Raw genomic sequence first — 25,217 nt, forward strand, 5'->3', positions numbered from 1 at the left:
AAATAAAGGCTATAAAATATTGCAAAATTAACTTTCATGAGTAGACATGTATATCTAGTATAAATAGGTAGCTTAATAGTATAATTAACAATTCAACATGAGGAGCAACATATTATAAACTGTAGTTATCATAATGCTTTGCATGATATGGCATAATTCAAGACAACCTTCATGTGCTCATGATTTGCTTTATTTTGGTTATAATTATTACTAAACATCTCATTTGTAGGACTTTAGTTTCAAAGATTTTATTCAAGCTTTTTAGGGAGCAAGCAACAAAGTTGAAACCCTACTTACTTATTTCATAAGACATGAGATTTCGTTAATTGAAATGGAGAAACAAAGGCACAAAATATTAGAAATCATGGGAGAAAGGGCATAAGCCATCACGACCCAATCCCCCTACAAATATGAGGGATATCCAAATAGACTATCAAGCCTCTAAAACCATAGAATCGTAACAAGATCCAATCCAAGCAACAAACCACAATTTTATTGACTAATCTCTGAACCTCCACTGAAGGCTTTGAAGTGCTAGTCCAAGAGGGTAAGATGCTTTTTGGTCATGTCGTCTATTGCTCCAAGGATCTCATCTGTGTGTTAATAGAGAGAGCTTCGAGCGTGCCTAGTTAAGATCCTAAGATGAGAGAATCTACAAAGCGACAGAGACATGATGTCAAGCACAACTTGAGAGGCAAGGACAACATGAGAAGAGAGGTTAAGTGTCTTACTTCTAAAGTGCCACATGATAGGGTGGATTTCCAATGGCAAAAATGGAACGAGGATGGAGGCTTAGGCTATTTACACAACGAGTTGCGACCATCATTGGGTGGCCATTTGAACCAATAGGAGGCGAGTTTTTTGACGATGGGCAAGCAAGACTAGAAGGTTTGGTTATGGGCAGAGTATGTTCGTAACAAAACACTCATCCATTACATGGACTCCATGTCATGTCCTCTCCAAGCCCTTCCACAACCACCTAGGTTGAGAGTACTACCAATTAAGCTTCACATTTTCAAATAGCTAGTTTGAGAGCAAAATCTTAATGGGGTCAAATTAACAAGGTTAGGTTAATGAAGACAACATGTTGGCATATTGGGAATTTAAAGATCCTAACAACTAGAACCTAACAAATTCATGAACCAAGGGATTAATCATGTTTTTTGTACTAAAATACCCAACTCATAAGTTAAAAAATGTATTTTATGGAAGAAGATGCATGATTTTATCATTGTAAATGGTTGTGCAAAGCATTAATCCAAAACAAGTCTTAATAGACCCGTCTTATGTCTCATATGTCCATTTGTCACATTCAATCCCCAATTGCTCCCTCAAATAAGAGAAGATTTAAAACCAAGTATTTACATATGCACACATACTTTTATCTCAATACAACATATTGGCGACCACATGATCAAGGTGGTCAATATACAATTGTGTATGTTAACACCACTTGCCTATGGTAAGTCAAAGCAATTTGATGCTAGTACTCCAAAAAATTATGCTTCCTCGTACATCATCGAACAATGATTGAACCCATCACAAGCAAGAACATATATTATTCATATCAATTTAGAGAAGCACTTGAGAAACCATTGCATCCTTATATCAAACTATGATGAATCAAAACTCTCTATGCTTAAAATTTTAATTGAAATTCGCAAATATTCTCCTCAAATCACAAATATTTTAATCATTTAGGTGAAGTTGCTTTCTATTTCTGCCATCTCTTGCCAACCACATCATGACACGAGATTAACATACATTCAATATATATCCCCTTGAACAAAACCACTTGTAAGAATGAAACTTGTTAATATCCCTAAGATGCAATTATTTGTCCAATAGCAAACAGAACATGATTCATTAGTCACTCTATATAAGTCCCAATAGGGGAGATATGCAAAGCATTGTGCGTCATCCATTGCTAGACTATTGGCTTCATTTTCCCCTTTAATCTCTCCAATAATGCGGTGCTTGGATTAAATGCCTATTGTATATGCCTTTCACTTTAATCTCTCCAATAATGTGGAGCCTAGATGCCTTTTCACCAGCTGCTGAATGTGCATCTAGACACTTGTATGGAAGCACAAAGGCAAAGAATTTCATTGCAACCAATGTATGGTGCTTGTAATACATTAATAACATTCCCATGCAAAAGAAAGAAAAGCCCCATGCGAGATGTTATGCCATGTATGTCATCATGCCACAAAGTATTCACAAGGACAGAGAAGCTGTATGCACTGAATTATATATTTTCTACAAACATTTTAGTCCTACTTCAATGACCGATCCAGATGTGTGACAGCTTCCTCGGTCGTTCAAGATGGACGATTTGTAGTGCAAGAGTATCCATGTCTGTTTGTGTAGGATCATGGGCTCATGATGTCAGCCATTTAGAAGAATTGCTAAATATTGTACATGGCTAATTACATGGTTGAGGAGTCGAGATAAACACTTGCTCCACTCTGACGTGTAAAAAAGCGCCATCTTCAACCCTTAGCAACGAAATTATGAGTGGTGCCCCACAAGAAAGATGGCAATCCTTAGGATAGCCCACCTTCATCTTCCAACAAAATCTCATATACATCTGTCCGAAGCCTCAACTCTTTTTCCCGCATGATGTCTTGCAGCTCCGACAATTCTTTTGCACTTAACACAGTGTTCATTTTCTGGAAACCATCCAGCCACAAAGCCTTGGACCTGTGATGCAAATCCGTTTTCATTAATATGTCCTTACAATAAAATTTTTCTGAGAAAAATTGCATGTCACAAAAGCCTTACCAGGGGCAGGCATGAATAGCTCGGAAAAACACACGGCGAGCAGCCTCTATATTGTATGTCACTTGAAGTTCATAAGCCAAGTAGCATCGCCACAATACCACAGATTGCTGTGAGTCTGAGGCCTCCAAGGCCCGTTCAAATAAGCTATGTATTCGAGGCCCACCTCCAGATCTATTGACTTCAATGGATAGTGCAAATAGCCAGAGTATTGTTGATGGATTCCTGAATAGAAAGCCAAGTCCTTATAATCATAGTGCCCTCATCCCCTTATAAATGCCCCAAATGACTGCTAAATTTCAGTTCTCACATACACAAACAATTTGTTTTGCAAATTTTCTGTGTACTTTCATGTTTATTATCTTCCGTAGATTCTTGAGTAGGATAGATGGTTGTCCATTCTTGGCACTGACATTACCTTTATCTACAATATACTTTACGTTAACCATAAACCACCATCAAATCTTCTAGTAACAAACGCTTAAAATTCTCATCTGAAGCTAGTTTCCACAACAATGGACTCTATTTAAGTTCCCCAAGTAGGCATCAGAGAATAACCATGACTATCAAACATCTTGCAACTACATACCTCTGCAATATTTCGTCAAAAAAGCGGCGAAGGTCATTTGTCAAAGTACAGTGTGAATTGCACCGTATAAAAGCTCCCAGAAGACGTGGATTGTTTGGATACTGGGCCAGAGACCGTACAATGGCATGTCTTAGTATCTTTGGCTTCAGGGATTGCTTCTGAAGCTCAAGCATATTGATGTAGCGGGTGCAAAGCGATTCAAATTGGAGACTCTGTTGCTGTTTACCTGTGAATATCGAAACAGAAATCAAATTTGTGATCCGTAGAGCCCCAAATCTACTCAATGCAAAAAAATATTTAACATCTCATTTTTGGTATCTGATCACACTTCAGATTCTTATTAAAAGATCAGAAATAGACGGTTTGAGCCGATGTTTGGCAACAAAACATAACGACTGACATCCTCATCAATTGTGACAGACATTATTAAGCATGGATGAGATGAGCACACAGATACTCAGCCAGTAAGGAAGTACGTGTAGTGAAAATGCAATACAATATCCTAGTCCTAAAAGTGTCAAAGCAAACTTTGGTACAGATTATGCACAGGCATAGGGGAATATTTATATCTGTTTACAGTACTCAGAGATCAATTTATGATCCTATTGCTGAGTTGCACCTCTCGACATTGCTGTAAGGACATTGAGCAGGTATGCACCTGCTAGTTGAATCATATGTCTGTTATTACTTCTTGTAGTGTCAATTTTGGGTTCCATAGATTCCTGCAAAAGGTCTAGATGTAAAAAACACAATTCTGTATATCCTAAAATATGAATATTCCTTGGTATGCCTGTACCAACAGAGAGTGGTAGGACTCCAGTCGCGATGATTTGAGCACCTCAAATCAGTCGTGACTGTTGCTGGGTATTCTTTTCCTGTTTGCGCCTATTGTGCGACTCCAGAGGCACTTTTGTGCTTCGTGTACTGCTGCATTTCACGACCATTTCCTGGCCTTTTCACTCTTCTGCCTCCTTAATTGCTAGCTGCTGCTTTTCCCCACAGGGTGTGTCAGTGTGCGTGTGGGTTTTGTTGGGTTTCTATCAGCCTGACTGTGTGTAATAAATCTACCATATTCTGCTACTGTTCAATACCCTGTTCATAGACCTTGCTTCACACTTGTTTTGGCCTGTCCTCCTGTCCATAACCCTCCTTTTCCAGCTTCTAACCTCTCTAGATTCTGGTCTTTTCCCCACCCTATGCAGCCCTCTCTTTTCACTTATAATTCTCACCTAATCCTCTCCTGTACGTTCTCCATATTTTGCTTCTTCTGTGCTCCTTTTATCCTGCCCTGTCCAGCTCTGTTTTCCCCCCTTGTCTTAGTCTTTTGTTCCCCCGAATGGAGTCTCATCAGCACACAAGAGGAATGACCCCAAGCACCGCCACGTAGTTGCAGAAAATTCAGAGTCATGTATGACTTTGGAGCTGCAACTGTTTCTGAATACAGTGTAGGAAGGATTTTCAGAGCTTGGGGTGATAGGTTCTGTGTGCACTGGTTATGAGCTTGCCTCAAAGAGCAGTGGTTTTGTTTTTTCCAGAATATAAGCCTGATGCAAGGGATGTGGCACAATGGTTGATGGTTGAAGCCTGTTACAAAGTGGACAGAGGTTTCTATGAAGTTATTTTCACGGATGCCCAATATAAGCAACAGCTGCAACAGCTTTAGCTTGAATCTGCACTCTTTTTTGGGAAAGAATCGGTGCATGCAAATGCCTACCAAGGACTATCAAAGTCTGATGCCAATTATGGGTTGACGTGGTAGCTTTGCCTTTATATTGCAGGCCAGCATTGCCTTACGTGGCTGAAGCATTGGGGAAAGTGGTTAGAGGAGGAGGGAGGAGAAGGCAATGAGAAGAAAGAAGAGGGAAGGGCGTATGTGGCATTCACAAGAGACAAGAGCAAGAAGAAAATAAACACTACTCTTGAAAAGAAGAGAGAGCTTCTGTTCCTCAAACTTGCAATCAACAACTGAAGACCAAAGACAAACTTTTGGCCTTTTATACATGTCACCTTTTGAAGGGAGGGCCAACCCTATTCTTTCTACTCTCTTTCCTCATTCTTTTACAATCATCTTGGGCCCACCTCTTATTTTTGAATGTCACAAATGTAGACACACGCAGTCTAAATGTCCTCCCCCTGAGGCTGCACACCCGAATGATGCTTCTTTGGCAAAGCCTACAGCAACTTCACGTGCTCATGGTACGGGGAATGCATCATGCCCCCTGGTGGCTGATAAAGGGAAGGATAAAATGCAGGTGACACCTTCCAAGGCAGGGGATGAAATGCCAGATGGAGAGAAGGCCTGTCATTAGATTGGCAGTCGCTTTTTAAGCCAAAGATAGTGGCCAATAGGAATTGGATGGAAAATGTGTCATCCTCTAAGGAGTCTATGGCAATGGATGGATTTGGGGTTGGCAAGCTTTGGTCCAAAGTGGCTCGTGCTGATGCATTGTGTTTACCTCTAATGAGGTCTGTGCCTTTTGATATAATTCAGTCTCTTCTCCTAACTCTGTTTCTAATGATGATTAAGGGAATGCTGGTCTGCCATAGCTTGATGCGCACCAGGCCATGCAGGAATAGCTTTGATGTTATGTCACATCTACTGGTTTGTAAATATGTACATACCACTCAAATGCCTTATGTATAATGTTTAGGGCCTCTGCACTATAAATAAATGGAGGCTTTATTGTTCATAAGCTACAAATTGTCTTTGCAAGAACACAATCAGCACTCTTTAGTGGGCCATGAAGGTTTCTTGCCGGATTTTGCATCTTTTTTTTAATGGCCACGCTTCCTTTTCAAGAATTGCCATGCTGATTCATCATGATGGTATATAATGACCGAGTTGGAGGATGCTGGTACCTCGAATGCTTGAGTTCGAAGGCAAGTTCGTGACTGAAGCCACTGGTGCCATCATGTGCTACCAAGGATGACTGGTGTGCTTATGCGGAACTGGACTTGGCGGAGCAGGAGCCACTAGATGAAAAGCCATAAGACTATGATGACACCAAAGTGATCCAAAGTGCTACGATACGGGAGCTACTAGAGCATCTTCATCAATGGATTGGGACCGGGCCAATGTGGGTCAGTGAGAGGGGGTGTTGGATTAGGGTTGGTCACCTCCCCACCTGTGAGTCCCCAAATGAGGAGTGCATTGGGGGGGTGGACCATAGGACAATAGAAAGAGTTTTGGGGCTGCCACATGGGCAGCAAACAGGCTGCCACGTGGACAGCAAAGAGAGGATTGCACCTAGCAGAGGACAGCCACCATGGAGGGCAGATCTGAGGCAAAGGTATCCACAGGAAGTCCAGGCAAGGAGAAGGCAGAACTGCGTAGGATATCCAGAAAAGAACGAGGCAATGAAATCAGCGATGATGCCAGCATCTGTACGGAATGCAACACCAGCATGTATGGACTGTTCTGGAGTAGTTCCGGAGGCTGGAAGGGACCTGAACAGAGGCGGATCTGTAGAAATAGGAAAGACAAGGAATCGCGGGTGTTTTGAGTGCCAAAAGGGCCTATATCAAATTAGGTTTGGGCAGCCTGCCTAGGACCAGTGGCAGTTTGCCACGTGGCTAGGTAGACCTCTACAAATGTGCCCCACAAGGGGGGGTCTTATAGGCAGCAGCAAAGAGGGGGGGGGGCTGGGGTCAGCCAATACCCCCCTACCAGTTAGCTGAAATAGAGGGAGGCTCAGCCCCTATAAAAGGGGGCCTTGGGGCCTCCGTAAGGTATCACTTGGAGCAGCAACGCACAGAGCAGAAAGGAGCAACAGGAAGGCTTCCCTTGGGCCTACATCGAGGAGGTGAAGGAGGCATACATGGCTACAGACTTAGCTCAAGAGAAGCTGCCCACCTAGGCTGACTACCCGGGCAGTAAGGTGGAGGGATTGCTGAAGAAAGAGGCTACTTAAGCTCAGAGGAGCATGCGGGTTCAGAGATCTAGGAGTGCCAAGCAGATACTAGAAGAAATTTGGTAAGATCGAAGAACCACTATTGTGTCCGGTTTTGGACGGACAAAATATTTCATTGTGGATTCTATATTTGTCTTGGATGCACTGTCTATTTTCCAGCCTGCACACACATCTATGGTTGTGAAGTACACAAGGTAAGAAGTTTCATTCCGTAGTGAAACACTTCCACATGTAATTCCTGGGCCCAATCTTCTGTTGCGGGATACCCTCTGGTGGGATTATTTAATTTCTAACAAGGATTGCACCCTGCTTAGTACAGTTTTGTGTCCAGCAAGCAAATGATGGACAATATTGCAAATGCTAATATAGGCATTGAATATGACAAATATACCAGTCAGGAGCTTCTGATCATGCAGGTGGAGATTGAGAAAGCATTTGACACTCTCAGTATTATTACGGAAGTTATGCAATAGTTCAATTTTGGACCCAGGATGCAAAATGTGGTTTATTGGCTATATGATGATGGCACAACATGTTGCCTTTTATCTGATGCCCTCTCATCTTCCTAGAACTTAGGCCGTTTAGTTCGGCAGGGGTACCTTCTTAGTACTAGCCTTGCTCTTGCAATTGCTACTCATTCATTGCCGATGCATATAGATGCCTTAGTTTCACACCAGGATTTGCATGGCATTGAGTTTCTGGGAGGTACATCCTTTGTTAGCTAGGCCTATGCCGATGATTCTTTTTCTTTCTACAAAATTCGGAAGCTGAAGTTAAGCATCTCATGCAGGCGCTTGATTTGTTTGGCCTTGCAGCTAGGCTGAAAGTGAACTTTGGTAAATCAAAACTCTTGCCTCTGCGTGAGTGTGATGGGCATCGCCTTCCCCTTGCTTCCTCCTAATTAGGTGGTGCGCCATTTGGGTTATCCTATGAATGGCATATTTCTTTGCCACGAGCGACTTTGGGTGATACAAAAGTTGTTCCGTTAGTTGGATTATTGCTCCCCCTTTAGCTCATCTCCAGCCTAGAAAGGCGTACTTTCTACATCGTTTGGGTGTTTCTACAGTGGCGGCGGATGTGGTGGATGTTCGGGGCTACACTCTATCTTTTCCATAGACCAAGAGACAGTATTGTTTGGGATTGCATCACAAGTCTATTTGGCACATTATTGCTACTAAATTGCAACCTTTTCAGCCTGTACCTCGCATGTTTACACTCTTCCTTTAATGGATTGAAGGTTTGAGATAGAGAGCTTCCGGGTTACTCTTATTTTTCATTTGCGGATCTTTCTACCAAGAAGGCCTATTATTTATTACTTCATAGCCTTGGATCCAAGAGCATGGAAATAACTTTTGGCATTTGAACAAACCTCTTTCTTGGTGGAAGGTTTCCCTTCGACGTATCTACAACAGTAAGCTTTCTCTCAAACAGCAAGTTTTCTTATGGCACTGTTTGGTAGGGGCTTTACCAGTGGGATCTTTATTGGCTGCCAAGCATATAGCTTCTTCATTCACATCCAGGGGGGACTGTGTTACATCTATTTTGGGCCTGTATTCTTGCTCATGGTTTTCCTTTCAGAACGAGGACTGGTCTTCATGCTCGCTTTCCCGATATTTCTTTTGGCAGGCAGTTTTTGGTTCTTTGGCAGATATGCTCCTATGCAAGATTATGCTCACGTCTTATCTAGTGCCACTATTGGGCTCTTTGGTTGTTATATTATGCTCGTACCATTTGACTATATGAGCACTCTTTAGTATATGTTTTTCACTTTTTTTGTTCGTCATTATATCGGTCTCTCCACGATGCACATTCTCTTGGAGACCTTCCTCTAGCCCAGTTAGAAGTGTTTTATTCAAAATTCACCCCCAAGGCACAATTGCTAGGGGTTCTAGCACATCAAGCAACCCATGCCCTTGTTCCTTGTTTTCCCAGGGTCCTGCCCACATGCAGGCCAATATGCATGCACCAAAAATCATGCCCTTGTGATAGGAAGTCTTCATTTACACCATGCAGTGTTGGATATTTTTATTTTGGTTTTCTAATGAACGCTAGTTTTGATTACATATATGGGTGGGAATTAATGTTTTTGTTGTGCACACACACACACACACACACACACACACGCATGCACCTATTTTTTGGGGGGTAAAAAGCAAATATTTCATTTAGAATAAAGTACATTTCATAGCTGTCCAAAGTGGAACATTTCATAGCAGCTGGTTTGGAACAAGAAGGGGGTAAAACACCCTTAGTTTTCAAGTTACTCCATTGGTAGGCTTCCAAAAAGAGCCCCACTAGAGGGGTGTAAGAAAGGGGGGAAGGGGTAGATTAGGGGAAGGGGGTAGAATAGGTAGGAGGGAGAGAGAGAAAGGGGGAGAAGGTGAGGGACGGGTAGAGGAAGGGGAAGAGAGAGACAGAGAGATATTGGGAGAGGGAGTAGGCAGCACGTAGGAAGAAGGAAGGGGAGGAGTAGATAGGATTAGATGTCACATCAAATGGTATCATACAAATCATTAGGGGCTCACTTATATAGTCCCCCTTCTTTCTCCTATCTTACCACCAATTTCCCTTCTTTTTTCCCACTTATTTCCCACCTAATTCCCACCTATTTCCCACCTTCATTACAGCCATCCCTCCCCAAGAAATTTTGCCCTCAAAATTTTATATGTGGGCTGTTAAATAGGTGCAGCAAACAGCAAATACTAATCAGCCCGGTAGGAGATAGGGGTTGTCTTGGACAATGCTCTCTAGCTGCCATGAGTTCTCATCCTCCAGAAGTCCCTGCCACTTGATAAGATACTCGGTGTAGACTTTGTTTCGGAGTACGTGATCCCTGAAACCCATGATGCGCTTCAGAACATAGAGTATGTGGCCCTCCTCATCCATAGGTGGTAGCTTAGGAAAGACTTGGACATGCTGTCCGACATGTGGCTTCAGCAAGGACACATGGAAAACATTATGAATCCTAGAGGTCCTGGGTAGCTCCAACTCATACGCCACCTCACCGACTTTATGGATGATCCTGTAGGGACCGTAATACCTGTGAGCAAGCTTTGTGTTGGTGTTACCTTTCAGCGAGGCATAATGATTCTTATGGAGGCGTAAGTGCACATAATCCCCTTCTTCAAAAGACAGATACCTCATGTGTTCATCCGCATACTTATTCTGCTTGGCTTGGGCATCCTGCATATTCTTTTTAGCCAATTGCAGAATGGCATCCATACTCTCCAAGTCATTTCTTGCTTGCTGATTTTTCACAGCCATGTCTGTAATAAGGATGGCATACTCACTGTGCATCCATACATAGCCTCGAACGGGCTCATGTTTGCTTGGTACTGTTGTAACAAAATTCAGCAAGTGCCACCCATTATCCCAAGACTTCTGTGTGTCATGACAGAAATGCCTCAAATACTCCTCCAGCCATTTGTTCACCCTCTCTGACTCTCCATCCGTCTCAAGGTGGTAAGCAGTGCTAGGTGTAAGAGAAGTACCCACTGCTGTAAATAACTCTTGCCAAAAGTGACTCATAAATTTTGCATCTCTGTCGCTACCAATTTCCCGAGGGAAGCCATGATGCTTAAAAACATGCTCGATGAACTGCCAAGCAACCTGTGATGCTGAATAACGGGTCTTAGTGGGTATGAAATGGGCATGCTTTGTCATTCTGTCAACCACCACAAAAATGCTATCCCATCCCCGCTCTGTGGAAGGCAACCCTGTGATGAAATCCATAGCAACATGAGTTCATTTGCCTTCTAGAATAGGTAATGGCTGCAAGAGACCCGCGGGTAACCGGCTGTCCACTTTATTCTGCTGGTAGGGTAAACATTCACTGACAAATTTAACTACATTCCGCCACAAGCCATCCCAGATAAAGCTCTGTTTCACCTTTTCATATGTCTTAGTAATACCCGCATGTCCTGCCATAGGAGATGAGTGCATTTCCTGTAAGACCAGCAGTCGATATTTTGAATCTGGCACCAATAAATTCTGTCCTTGCACCACAACAGCCCATTATGCAGCTTAAATTCAGCATGCCCCTCGCTCGATGGCCTCTGTAACTCCACAAATATGGGAGCTGCCTTAGAATCCTGCATGTATTCTTCCTGAATACCATGAATCCACTCCTAGTAGATGGTAGAAATAGCAGACAAACTGCAAGCCCACATACGGGATAAGGCATCTGCAACCACGTTTTCTTTCCCTTTCCTGTACTCAATGTCAAAATCATAAGAATGAAGCTGAGCCAGCCACCTCTTCTGCTTCATTGACAAGTTGGGCTGCGTAAGGAAATACCGGAGTGTCCTATGATCTGCCTTAACCTTGATTTTGCTACCATACAGGTAGTGGTGCCATTTTTCGAAAGCATGGAGGATAGCCAACATCTCCTGATCATACACATGATAATCCAATTCCTTGGCATCCAATTTCCTGCTTTCAAAAGCAATTATTTCGTGTTCTTGCCTCCACAATGAAAGTGCGTGAAAATTCAGGACATACCAACACAGGAGCATGACTGAGGGTGAATTTCAGGTCTTCAAAGCTACGCTCTGCATCTGTAGACCACATAGAAGCGTCCTTCAAAAGGTCTGTCAGAGGGGCTGCCCCATTGGCAAACTTGCGAATAAAGCGCCTGTAGAAGGAAGCAAGACCTAGAAACCCCCTTAGCTGAGTAGGGTTGCGTGGCTACAGCCAATCCTCAATGCATTTCACCTTTGCAGGACTCGAATGCCATCCTTGCTCACAATGTGACCAAGATACTCAACCTCTTCTGCCATAAAAGTGCATTTGCTGGCTTTAGCGTAAAGCTGATGCAGCCTCAAAATTTCCAGCACTTGCTTGACATGTCTAATGTGCTCTTGCTTATCCTAGCTGTAAATGAGAATGTCATCAAAAAATACCAGCACATGTTTGAAAAGGAGAGGCTGCAAAATCTTGTTCATGAGTGCCTGGAAGGTAGCTGGTGCATTGGTCAATCCAAAAGGCATCACCTTGAACTCATACAATCCCCTCTCTGTGCGAAAGGCTGTCTTGTGCTCATCCCCAGCTTTCATCTAATGATAGCCAGACCTCAAATCAATCTTAGTGAAAAACTGAGCACCCTTGAGTTCATCCAACAGGTCATCTATCCTGGGGATTGAAAACCTGTTCTTGACGGTGACCTTATTCAAGTCTCTGTAGTCAATGCACACACGGTAAGAACCATCCTTCACCAGGAGCACAGGGGATGCAAAAGGAGAAGTGCTATGAGTGATGAAACTCTTCTAAAGTAAGTCCCTCACTTGAGTTGCCACTTCCTCCGGTTCTATCTTAGAGAGTCGGTATGGGGCCTTATTGATTGGCTTACTGCCACATTCCAGGACTATGGCATGATCTACATCTCTTCTCGAAGGCAACTGCAATGGCAAATCAGCAAACACATCTACAGAGCAATCTTTGCATATCACAATCATCAACACGGGAAGTGCCACCCTCCTTAGTTACTGACACATCTAATGCATATATGGCACTGCCCATCTTGAGCTCTCTGGCCAACTACCTTGCTGAAATGACCTGCAATTTAGGAGCTGCAATACCATGCAATGTAACTGATCCATCCATGTGGTCAAAGCTGAGGGTTAAGGCATTGAAATCCATGCTTATTTTGCCCAGTGATTGCAACCAATCACAGCCCAGGACAACATCTATTGGGCCCATGTCAAGTGCCAAGAGATCCCCTACAAATGTATAGTCATAAGAGAACTTAATCCTTGCATCTTGGCAACAAGATATACTGATCATATGCTGTCCATTGGCCACTTCTACTCTAGCCCATGGTCTATCTCAGTAGCAATCAGTCCCACCCTCTGTAAGGTCTTGCAGTTAACAAAACTATGGGTGCTACCGCTGTCCACCAACACATACACAATCCTGCCTTTAATCATCCCTATTAATCTGATAGTATCAACACTTTTGGCACCCATCAGGGCATGCATGGAAATAGTATAAAGTGTTGGCTGGGCATCCCAATAAACCTCCTCCTCGTTCATAGGAGCATTACCACCTACATCTTCACGTGCATAAAAAGGCATCCATAAAAGAGTGTGGGCCTATGGCGTCTCATGCCACCAGTGGGCAGAATCTCATACGAATGCGAAGCATGATGCACAGTAGCACCACCAGGATCAAAAGGAAAGTCATTGCCCTTCGTGGTTCCACTGTCAAGAGCCTCATCTACATCATGGGTTTTTGCCATCTCATCCTGAGATGTATCCAAAGAACCTAGGGCATCAAACAATTCCTTGTCATCTGAGAGGTCAATGATCATGATAAGCTTGGCAGTACCACTGTTATGCATCTTGCACACATTCTTGTGCTCAAGAGTGCATTTCTCGCCACATTTAAAGCATAAGTTGGCCTTCTTTCTACTGTCCATTATTGCCCATGTATGCTGTTTTATCTCAGCCTGCTCATTTCCAGCAGTAGGCTTGCCTCAGGATACCTGTAAGGCTTGGCATACGGCATCTTACTACCCGAGACAGTAGGAAAGCGAGGAAATGGTGCTACTGCAGATTTCTTGTCAGTCCACTCAGCAAACTTAGGCTTTGACTCAGCGTCATACCCCATACCCATGGCATTTCTGTGCTTGCTAACATATTTAGGCTCGATTACTTCTGCAAGCTGAGCTGACCTCTCAATAGTTTGAGGGTTATGAGCCCTCACATCTGCAGCTAAAGAGGGATGCAGGCCCTGAACAAAACGCAGCAGTTCTTCGATATGTCCTGCACAAACAAGGATAATCTCTAGAAACTCTGCAAATACTCCTGGACCTTTCCGGTCTGCTGCTCCACTATGAGTGGAGATACAAATGTGGTGATCATCCACTCCTTGAATTCTTTCCACGTGGCTGGCCTCTGAGGTGAGTCCCTTATATAACGCCACCAAGTATGGGCATAGTCCTGCATGTGCATACCCGCAAAGATTATGCGGTCCTCATCTTGCTTGGGGTAGAAGCAGAAACAGTCCTCCAGCTTCGTAAGCCATTCCTCCAGCTCATTTGGTGTGCGTGTGTCCCCTTTGAACTTATGCACTGTTAGCTTGTCCTTGACGTCCTTGGCTGCATAGTTCTTGTGTGCGTAACCTCCATAAGTGCGGGCATCATCACGCTTGAGGTTCACATAATTGGAGAAGGGCATCTCAAGTTTGATGGCCTCAGGTAGGGCCTTATATGAATGCAAAGAATCTGCCAACATGTCATCAAAAGTGGCTTGCTGCCCACCACCAACCCCCTGGCGGAGCGAGATAGGCGCATGAACCCCGGGCTGGGTCTCTCTGCCAAATGCATCTCTCCGAAATGATGGCATACCAAAGGGTTGAGAAGAGGACTGACCTCTCTCCCAAGGGTGTGGGCTGCCATATAAACCCAAGCCAGCTCCAGGCATACTCGCTGGTGTGGTGAAAGGAGCACTAGCCAAATGCACACCAACGGGTTGGCCCAAAAGAGACGGCTCAGCCTGCATAGATGCAAAAAGCTGAGAGCCAAAAGATGGCCTGACATCCTGCAAGAAGGTGCTCTGTGGCACATAAAATGCATCATCTAAGTCCAGATAATCCCCAAGTTGGGGTACATGCAATGGTCCAAAAGACTGATGCTCATAGGCACGACGGGCATCTGCCATAAAACCTACGTGGAGCAGACAAAACATCCTGACTGTTTGAATGGTCTCCTTGCTGGGGTGCGGGCTGCTTACCCTTATCCTGCATAACAATGGCAGATGTGATCTGCTGACCAATCTGATGTCCCATTTGGACTAGAGCGGTATCTTGCATAGCCATGGCTGTGGTAAGCTGCTGGCTGAACTCTTGTCCTATTTGGCGAAAAGCACCCTGGAGCATAGAGAGGACATCCAGAAACTGCGTCTGTGCTGCCTGCGCTTCCCGAGATACAGGAGAGAGAGGCTGAGTGGAAGGAACCTCCGTACCACCAGTGGATGCAACCACTGTGGCAAGCACTTGCTCATACCGAGCAGTCTCATCACTGTCATGCAATATGTCACAAGGAGCACGCTTCGGTGGCATGGTGACTGGCTCTGGAGAGAGGAGCTCGAATGTAGGCAAGGAGAAATGGATAGCAAAACCTTGCATAATGAGCACTTGAGATAGTGCGTGGAAACACTAAAATGTCGATGGAGAGGCTCAGAAGAAAGGTCGTCGAAGAAACTTCAAAAAATGAGCCAAAATAGGGCTGTGGAGAGCCCCTAAAGAGGTTGGAAAATTCTGAGTTTCTACCCCCTTTTTTTTTCTTTTCTTTTCTTTTGGGGGGGAGGGGGGGTCCTTAAGTCACATAGGACACTTAGGACTCCTAACCTAAAGACTGGTAAGACAGTTAGGGCAGGCACTGACTTAGTGTAGCCCAACCTAACCTACTAATTGAACCTAGTTAGGTTAACTTAACTGACCAACTAACCTAACCTACCTAACTAGACCCACCCTACCTAACTACTAGCGTATCCCACCCCACTAACTAAACCTAACCAGCCTAACTCGACTTATTGACTAACCCTAGTTAGGAACCTTGGACCTTGGTCTAAGGTTGGTGTCGAAAGTGGCGTTGCAGCGGCGACGCACGAGCATGAAGACGGCCAGGGCTTGCGACACTTGGGCTACGACGGCGAGGGCTTGCGACGCTTGGGATTGCGAGGTATTGGGATTGACGGTGACGGGGTCGATGGTAGGACTGGCGCAGAGATGGCGTGGACGGGGTTAGAGTAGGACTTGCGTTATGCTTGTTGGCGACCGACAGGCAGGCAGATGTAGAACTGTTGCTTAGCACTAGACATTCTGTCATATACGGTAGCCCTTGTACGGCGACCTACTCGTCATCTGTCCAATAGCCAAATTGGAGCTCTAGGACCTGTTATCCATCTGTGTTCCAGCTGACTAGAGCTCGCTGGTAGGCTCGTGTTGCTTGTATGGCATGCTCGAGTCAGTTTACCGAGAGTTGATGGCAAATGTTTTGAGGCTCTTTGCGTTCTGACACTGGTCAGTCAGTGCATTGTACGTTATTATGCCTTCATAGTAATCTGTCGAAGGGGTGCTGATGTAGCTCAGAATGAAGGGGAAAGAGGAAGCACAAGTGCCAGAATCAGGCTCTGATACCAATGTAAGAAATGGGGGAAGGGGCAGATTAGGGAAAGGGGGTAGAATTGGTAGGAGGGAGAGAGAGAAAGGGGGAGGAGGTGAGGGAAGGGTAGAGGAAGGGGAAGAGAGAGGAAGAGAGAGACAGAGAGAGATTGGGAGAGGGAGTAGGCAGCACGTAGGAAGAAGGGGAGGAGTAGATAGGATTAGATGTCATACAAATGGTACTATACAAATCATTAGGGGCTGACTTATATAGTCCCCCTTCTTTCTCCTATCTTGCCACCAATTTACCTTCTTTTTTCCCACCTAATTCCTTGCTATTTCCCACCTTCATTACAAGGGGGCTAGGGGCAAATGAAGGGAGGATGCCACGTTGCATTTCCCCATGCCCAGCTGCTTTTGGTAAGGTTGCCCATGGAAGCTCCCCAAGGGAACTAGGAAGAAAAGGAGACAACGGGCGACGGGATGTGTAGAGAGAGACGGCGCACGTGAGAGCACACTGGTGGGAGAGAGAGTAGCGGACGGGCGTCGTGCGGGTTGTGTGTTGGCGGAAGAGAGTCCTCACCTGAGAGATTTCGACTGTTGGAAAGTTTGCGTGATGGCGAACTGCTATGTGGAGCGGATGGAGAATGAGCTCAGACGCTCATTCTTTGAGCGGAGGATGCATTACGTTTCTGATTAGGAGGGCTTGTACTAGTGACGCCAGTTGGCTTCGGGGGCGCTTGGTTGCTCCCAAAGCAAAAACTGTTGGTCACGTTCTACTCTTGGAGTACGGGCTAGTCACAAAGCTCAAGCCTTGGTGACTTATTCGGGTCTGGCTGGTCACAGGGCTCAGCCCTTGTAAGGCGAATTGGCTCTAAGAGCCAAGTTGGTCACTTTCATGGTTGTAAGACACGTTAAGACACGACACGTTAGACACGCTTCAGACACGAGTGTCTAAAGTGTCTTAAAGATAAGACACGTAAGACACGCCATTGTGGTTATAATAATAAATATTTAATTAATATATGTATAAGTATACAAATGTACAACTTGCTAGCATAGCTAGCTACTAGATTCTAGAAGTAGAATAAGCTACACTTAAATAATGCAAGAAGAAACAATGCACTTGTACAATGTAGTTAAGAGTCAAGACTCGTCACTCAAGACTTAAAAGTTAAAGTTAAGACTCACGACTGAAGAGCTCGCAAGTTTTGAGTACTAAAAGGTTTAAACTGACAATTGAATCGTGTCACATGTGACATGAATGAAAACTGCATCTCGATACATATAATTGAAAGAAAGCTTTCGACTCTCAAGACTCAAATCTCTAAAGATTCATCCTAATCTGAATCTATGAGGTCACTCCCACTGCTAGATCCAAAGTCACCATCAATGATAGCATGGCTAAGTCAAACTCAATGTGTGTTGTCACTCCTCATCCACCCAAAAAAAAAAAAAAACACTAGAGTGTCTAAAAGTGTCTTAAGATAAGACACGTGTCTTAAGTGTCTTATCATAAGACACGAGTGTCTTAACAACCATGGTCACTTTGATGGTGTGAATCCACCTCGGGAGGCTGGCTGCTCATAGACTCCTAGCTCCTAGTCACGAATGAGTATTGAAGGGCTGGCTGCGCACAAAGGCATGCTGGTTGCACACAACATCATGGTGGTTGGTTGTGACTTTTGGAAGAGGAACCTCGGCTGCTCGTGAGATGCACCTAGAGCACCTCTCTATCTAGTTGCAAGATGATTTGGAAAGGCTGGCTGGACGCTCCATGTTTTATGTCTCCCAAAAGGTCTCCCAGCTGATGCTATTCTCCTTGTTCAAGCTTACTTGGATGCTAGCTGTGTAAATATGCTTTCTTTTCTGGTTTAAGCAGTTGAGTGGCTGGGCAGGTAATTGAGGCAGTTGTGGGGGATTGTGTGACCAAGTATTGGTTGCTAAAAACAATCCTAAGCTGAGTGCCAGTGATCTGGGACAGAAATGGATGCCTTTCTGCCATACATGGTGAGAGTAATTTGCAGCAAAGATTGTGCTTTGGCCATGCGTGCCAAATGGGCTATGTAATGTCATTGTTGCCACGAGGATGGTACTTGTATGACTGCCATATTGTTTGCTGTGTTGTGATGCAAGTTCTCTTTGTGGAAAAAAAAGTTGATGTATTTGGATATGTGCTGCCCGTAGGGTGAAAGACTATTGGTAGTGGCAGTCCTGGACAGTGGAGAAAGCTTCTGTATGCTTTCTTTCTCTGCTTTGAGTAGATGGATATACCTAGATGAATCCAGGAACATTCCCAAACTCATCCTCTAAAAACACAACATGGTGCAATTTCAATCTCATGATAGTCACTCACAAGGATGAAAACCATAAACTCCATCATGCATAGCAGGGACTAGCTACTATGACATCCCCACTGACGTCATCAGCGCCCAACAGTGGGTGTAAACCATAGTATAAGAATATGCTCTCACACACCCACACATACTTGAGAATCCATTTATACAAAGCCTTCGTCCTGAGTTTCTGTTGGCACTCCGGAGGTGAAGGGAAGACTCAGCCATGATGAAGGCTAGCACTAAAGGAGAAGGCTAATCAAAAGGTAGTCCAAAATCTCTTCATTCAAGCTACAACTACTTGTGAAGTCTAAACGTTTTCATTTTAGTCTCTCCCCAACGAGCATCTAAATCTAAATCTAAATTTAAGTAGATGGATTGTTACGCTCTAGCCGAGGTAGCATGACCTCGGAAGAATCAGTTGACATTTCCCTTAAAGGATCTATATTTGTAATATATATTTGTTTGCGCTTTATGTAAATGATCGGGAGGGAATTAATGTCAAGGTCCTAGGTGAGGGTTGATAGCACCAGACTAGGTGGATCTAAGGCTAAGGGCCTAATGCAAGGAATGTGCCTAGGGGCAAAGGATTTTAAAGCATCCCAAGAGAGGGGTGAAATGTTGCATTAGGAAGGCCTTATGATGATGACATGTGGCATCTAGATCGGGCTTGTTGAAGCTAGAGAGAGAAGAGAATGAAGTATTCACATATGTTTTTCGGACTGTAATTCTCTGTCAGCTCGTGTGCTTCAGCAAGGCTGGCTGGGAGGAAAGAATTGGTGCTGCTCCCGTGATCTGCAGTAGGAATAGATGTAGTGTCTAACAATTGGTATCAGAGCAAAAAAAAGTTGCTAGGTGAGAGAGACGATCTGGGTGACGGAAGACCAGAATTTCAAGAAAAGGCGTGGAGCTGTGAAGTCAAAAGATGAAGGGTCGTCGAAGGACCAGAGCGTAGGTGACGACTTTGTTACGCGTGACGCCCAACGGGCGATGTGGCTGTTCGGTGGTCATCCCGCACTGCCTTAAGGAGATTGCGGGGTGTTAGGCGAAGGCTTTGGAGCACAGGTGCTCTGAAGTGATCAGGTACTAGAAGCGTGGAGCGATTCGGCTACTCATGACCTCCACGCGACGGACAGACTGGATCGGCGCTGACCTGTGACTTGACGACGAATTTGAAGAGGCGCTGCCCGTGGTCTACGACGGAAGGAAGGCTTATTGTTAACCTCCCCATTTCTGAGCCGTTGCTGGAGCGAGGGATCCCGTAAGATAGTTTGACGAAATGCAGTTAATGAAGGATAGACTAGCGGGGTAGATGGACGCACGGACAGCGTGTGCATCTGCGATAAGCCACCTGTGGAATCAACGAAGTGAGTGATGCACGGGTAGTAGTTCGTGAACGGCGAGGCCTACAACGCGATACGTGATCGCTGAATTTTGGAGTGGACAGCAGAATTGGAGCGCAAGTGTGACGCAGAACAGCGTGGTGGCTCGTGTTCATCTTCGAAGAGGTTCGTGGATGCGCGACCCGTAGCCAGAGAACGGGGGCTGCAGGCTTTGGGATATCTGGCTACGTGGCTGGCTGGCTTGTGACAGTTTTGACCTGATTCCCTCAGACAGAATTCGATCAGACAGCTACGCCTTGGCAGACGAAATGTGGAGCTGAGGCGAACAAGACCAGGGAGCACTTTATCTATTTTCCCTTTTGGTTTTCGTCAGTCCTGTTTTGTCAGAAGCAGATTAGGCTTTTGTGGTAGTAGTAGAGTTTGCAGTTTATGATGCTATAGTAGGGACAGATTATGCTTGAGGCTATGCCTGTGTGTTTCAATCAGAGTTAGTTTGCAGGAGCTTCCCTAGTATAGGGAAAAGCGTTATTTGAGATATATGCATGTGTCAAATGCCTAGTCAGTGTGCATGTGGGATTGCAAGAATTCCCTAGTATAGGGAATTGTGTCAGAGTGTCAGTACACTGAATTGCGCCAGTTTGTAAATACAGTTTTCTAGCGGTGTTTTTATTTTTTATTTTTAAAAAAAAGAAAGAAAAAAAAAAAACCAAAACAAAACACCCATTGAACTGAATTGAAGCAGAAGAAGGGGCTTCTAGGAGGGAACCTGGTGAGTCTGGAGTCCGGCCGACCCAGTAGGTGTCGCGCCCAGTAGCTCATACCTTATCTGGCAGGATTGCATTGCTTGAGGATGCCTTGCAACAACTATTAGCGCAACAATTACAAGCCAATGCAGGGCAGTCTGAACTTAGAAGAGTGATACACAGTATGTCTGCCAGACCTTCTCGAGATGAGAAGGGAAAGGCTCCAATGGAACCGGAGTCTAGTGTCCATACGGTCGAGCCTAGGAAGGCTAAAGTACCAAATATTGCCAATTACAGGCCAGAAAAGTATTCTGGTCGGATGGACGACCGTAGTTCTGATGTTATTGAGACCTGGTTACACAAATGGGACAAGGCGTTCGCCATTTGTGAAATCAGAAATGACATCAAGAAGATCCGTGAGGCCACCCACATGTTTAGTGAGGCAGCGGATCGGTGGTGGATTAAACAACAAAAAGATGGTATAGCATCCACTACCTGGGAGAGGTTTAAAATAGAGTTCAGGAAACACTTCTTACCTCCTGATGAAGCATCCCGAGCTTGGGATCAATATAGGAACCTTCGTCAGAGAAATTTATTAGTAGTAGAATACACTGATAAGTTTCGAGAGAGTGTAATGAAGGTTGATGAACCCCTGCCTCAATCAATCCAAGTGAAAGATTTCATATTTGGATTGAATGATCGAATAAAAATGGAAGTTCGGGCTAAGTACACGAACGTGTTAGATGATGCAATAGTCATAGCCTTGAACTATGAAGATGCCAAGGGCAGCAGGCCAAGTGGGTTTGCACAGGTCGGAACCCAGTATGGGTATCCGAAGAAATCTGGGTTTAAGAAGAAATGGATTAGTAGAGGGAGTGGTTCTCAGCCGAGTGGTCAAGCCAAGCAGGCGAAACCGGCTAAAACTCCTAAACCAAGTACCACCATTGGAGTGAAGAGGAAAGTAACCCCAATGGCAGCCCAGGCTTGGTCTAAGTCTCCCTTAAACCTAGAACAAAGGGAAAAAGCGAGGAGAGAAGGCTTATGTTTTGGTTGCCTTCAGCCTCATCAGTGGAAGGATTGTCCACGTAACAAAGATCGTCGGATGGTTGAGATGGTGATCTCAGAATGCGACGTGGAGATGAAGGAAAGTCCCAGAGCGGAAGAGATGCAGATTCAGCTAGCGGGATCTTCTCAGAGGTTAGTACCTTGTTTGTTATGTGTGTCGGTTGCTAAGCTAGTAACGAGTGCACCTGATAACATCCTATCTAAGCTCGCAGCAACGGGGGGTATACACCCTTTAATGATACGGAGTTAATTAAAATGAAAGGGCAAGTGGCCAATCATGATGTCATTGTGTTGTTTGACTCGGCGTCAACTCACAATGTGATTAACTCCAAGCTCGTGAAGAGGCTGAAATTAAAGACAAGTCCATCTGACTATGCGTATACAGTCAGGATGGCAGATGGAAGTTCAACTGAAGTATGGGACCAAAGGGTTACCCAGTTGGAGCTTCGTATTCAGGACTATGCTGAGAAGCTTGATTTTGAAATGACCAAGCTTGCTCATGCAGATATAGCCCTGGGTATGGCATGGCATTCTAGGAAGAATCCAGCCATTGATTGGAAAAAGCACGTATATCAATTTTAGATGAATGATGTGCTTTATGTCTTGCGAGGTGAGAAAGATATACCTCAGGGACCGTTAGTTTCCGTGATGGAAATCCGAAAAGCTCAAGAAGAGTTTTTATTCCTTAGCACAGCATCGGTAGAGCCGGTTGATGATTCTTCGGCTAGCACTGATGTTACGCAAAGTGGTGAGATGGCCAAGCTGGCTAATCTTATAGCAGAGGAGTTCTCTGAATGTTTTAGGGATGAACTACCTTATGGGTTACCTCTAGAGCGGAATGTTCAGCATAAGATTGAACTGATTCATTGAGGGATGAACTACCTTATGGGTTACCTCCAGAGCGGAATGTTCAGCATAAGATTGAACTGATTCAATGAGTATAAGAAAGTCAACATTAGGATTGACCTGCCGTGAGTGTTTGGAACGGTACTAGATGGAGTGCCAATCGGTCGCAAGAACACACTTGATTGCAACAGAATATATTTACAAGCAAGAGGGAACATAAACGGCCGCTGACGTTTTCCTCATCCAAATCAACTTAGTATGAGAGAGCACTATCCTCCATATAGTAGTGGGTGGCCGCTAGGCACCGCGGCGCCTCCTTCACCCAAAAAACGTTCCAAACACTCACGGCAGGTCAACCCTAACGTTCAATGAATCAGTTCAATCTTATGCTGAACATTCCGCTCTGGAGGTAACCCATAAGGTAGTTCATCCCTAAAACATTCAGAGAACTCCTCTGCTATAAGATTAGCCAGCTTGGCCATCTCACCACTCCAGAGGAGTAGAAATGGATCCAAAGAAAGTGGCTGCGATACTGACTTGGCCCATCCCTCAGAGTCTGACCGCGTTGCGATCATTCTTGGGATTTGTTCAATTTTATAGAAGGCATATCAAAGGATATTCCGAAATAGTATCGCCATTGGCTGATCTGACCTCAGATAAAGTACCTTTTATATGGGGACAGAATCAACAAGAAAGTTTTAACACCATAAAACAAGCTGTGGTCTCAGGACCGGTGTTAAAAATAGTTGATCCCCAGAAACCATTGTTCCTGGAAACCGATGCAAGTGGCATTGCGGTAGGAGCAGTCCTCCTTCAAGAGGGAAGGCCAGTAGCCTTTGAAAGCAAGAAGCTTTCTCCCTCTCAGAGGAATTGGCCAACTCATGAATTGGAGTTGTATGCTGTTATCCATGCTTTGAAAACATGGAGGCATTATTTGTATGGTTCAGAGTTTTATGTGGATGTGGATCATGATACTCTGAAACATTTTTGTAAACAGCTTGACTTGTGGGGCCGCCAAGCTAGGTGGGTAGAGCTCATGCAGGAGTTTAATTTAACGATTCGGTACCGAAGAGGAAAAGATAATAAGGTTGCTGATGCGTTATCTTGCATTATGCAAAATATGAGTTTCACGGTATTAGAGAGTGCTCTAATGACCGAGATCAAAGAAACTCAAAAGGTGGACGAGTTTGTCCAGAGCTTATGGCCTAAAGCTCATGTGTTAAAACCCGGGAAAAATGAAAAGGATGACCTGGCATCCAGAAAAGGCCAAACATATGCAAGATATACCATAAGGGATGGTATGCTAGAAAGAAATGGCAAGGTTGTAGTACCTAGTCAGAATGATCTCAGGCAGAGAGTCATTCAATAGTGCCATGATAGCCCGTATGCGGGACATCCAGGGGTCGAGAAGACATATGATCTCGTGAAGCGAGATTTCTTTTGGCCAAAGATGAAAAAGCATATTCATGAATATGTGACACGGTGTTTCTCGTGTCAGGTAAGTAAGGTCGCGCGGGTGAAGCCACCCGGACTTTTACAGCCCTTGGAAATACCACTGAGTAAGTGGGAGAGCATTTCCATGGACTTTATTGTAGGGCTGTCTACAACACAAGGAGGGTATGATTCTATCCTTGTGGTGGTTGATCGTCTAACCAAGATGGCTCACTTCATTCCGACTAGAGAGTCTGTTAGTGCCTCGCAAGTGGCGGATTTATTTATTAGACATATATTTCATCTCATGGATTGCCTAGATCCATAGTGTCAGACAGAGATGTCAGATTTACCGGTCATTTTTGGACAACGGTATTTGAGACACTAAGGACTGAGTTGGGAATGAGTAGTAGGGATCATCCTGAAACGGATGGTCAGACGGAGAGAGTCAACCAGACTTTAGAGGATATGCTGAGGGCATATGTGTCATTGAGGCAACATACATGGGACAAGTGGTTGCCATTGTTAGAGTTTGCCTACAATGATAGAAAACATTCCTCTACGGGGTTCAGTCCGTTTGAGCTGAACTATGGTTATAGACCAGCAAATCCAACAATAGTTGGAGTACCTCAGAGAGTGCCTAGTGCTGCGAACTTTGTAGTTCAGATGCGGGAGATGCTAGCACTTGCGAGAGCTAATATCCGCCAGGCTATGGATAGAGCCAAGGTGTATACGGATGAAAACCAGTCTATAAGAGTATTTAAGGAAAAAGAAAAAGTTTTTCTCAAAGTTCCTTCGCACTCGAAGTCGTTGACTTCACGAGAGTGTGCTAAGTTATCACCTCAATACTGTGGGCCGTGGTTAATTCTAAAGAGAATAGGCAAGGTAGCCTATAAATTAGAATTGCCATAGGGGTGTAAGGTGCACCCGGTTTTTCATGTTTCGCGCTTAAAGAAATTTTTACATACAGGTGACTCACTAATCAAAGGTGTGGTTTTGTTTCAGGAGATAGAGGATAATGCGAGGCGCAAACCAACAAGAATCCTGGCCCAAGGAACAATGCAAATACG

At 44.5% G+C, this 25,217-nt stretch overlaps 1 protein-coding gene across 1 annotated transcript in view; it reads right to left on the reverse strand.

Annotated features, from left to right (window-relative positions):
- Positions 1–2,074: 2,074 nt before the first annotated feature.
- Positions 2,075–25,217, reverse strand: part of LOC147881196 (uncharacterized) — a 117,233-nt gene continuing 94,090 nt past the window's right edge. Inside the window, exons 10-12 of the mRNA XM_087369712.1 lie at positions 3,371–3,596; positions 2,785–3,006; positions 2,075–2,703 (exon numbers count right to left, since the gene is read on the reverse strand). Of these exons, the coding sequence (XP_087225838.1) occupies positions 2,547–2,703; positions 2,785–3,006; positions 3,371–3,596 (605 nt within the window). The 3' untranslated portion in view covers positions 2,075–2,546. The remainder of the gene's footprint in view (positions 2,704–2,784; positions 3,007–3,370; positions 3,597–25,217) is intronic.

The sequence above is a fragment of the Dipteris shenzhenensis genome, chromosome 31 (assembly GCF_047967505.1).
Source record: "Dipteris shenzhenensis isolate YYH24624 ecotype China chromosome 31, Dip_SZ_1.0, whole genome shotgun sequence".
Lineage (NCBI taxonomy): Eukaryota > Viridiplantae > Streptophyta > Polypodiopsida > Gleicheniales > Dipteridaceae > Dipteris > Dipteris shenzhenensis.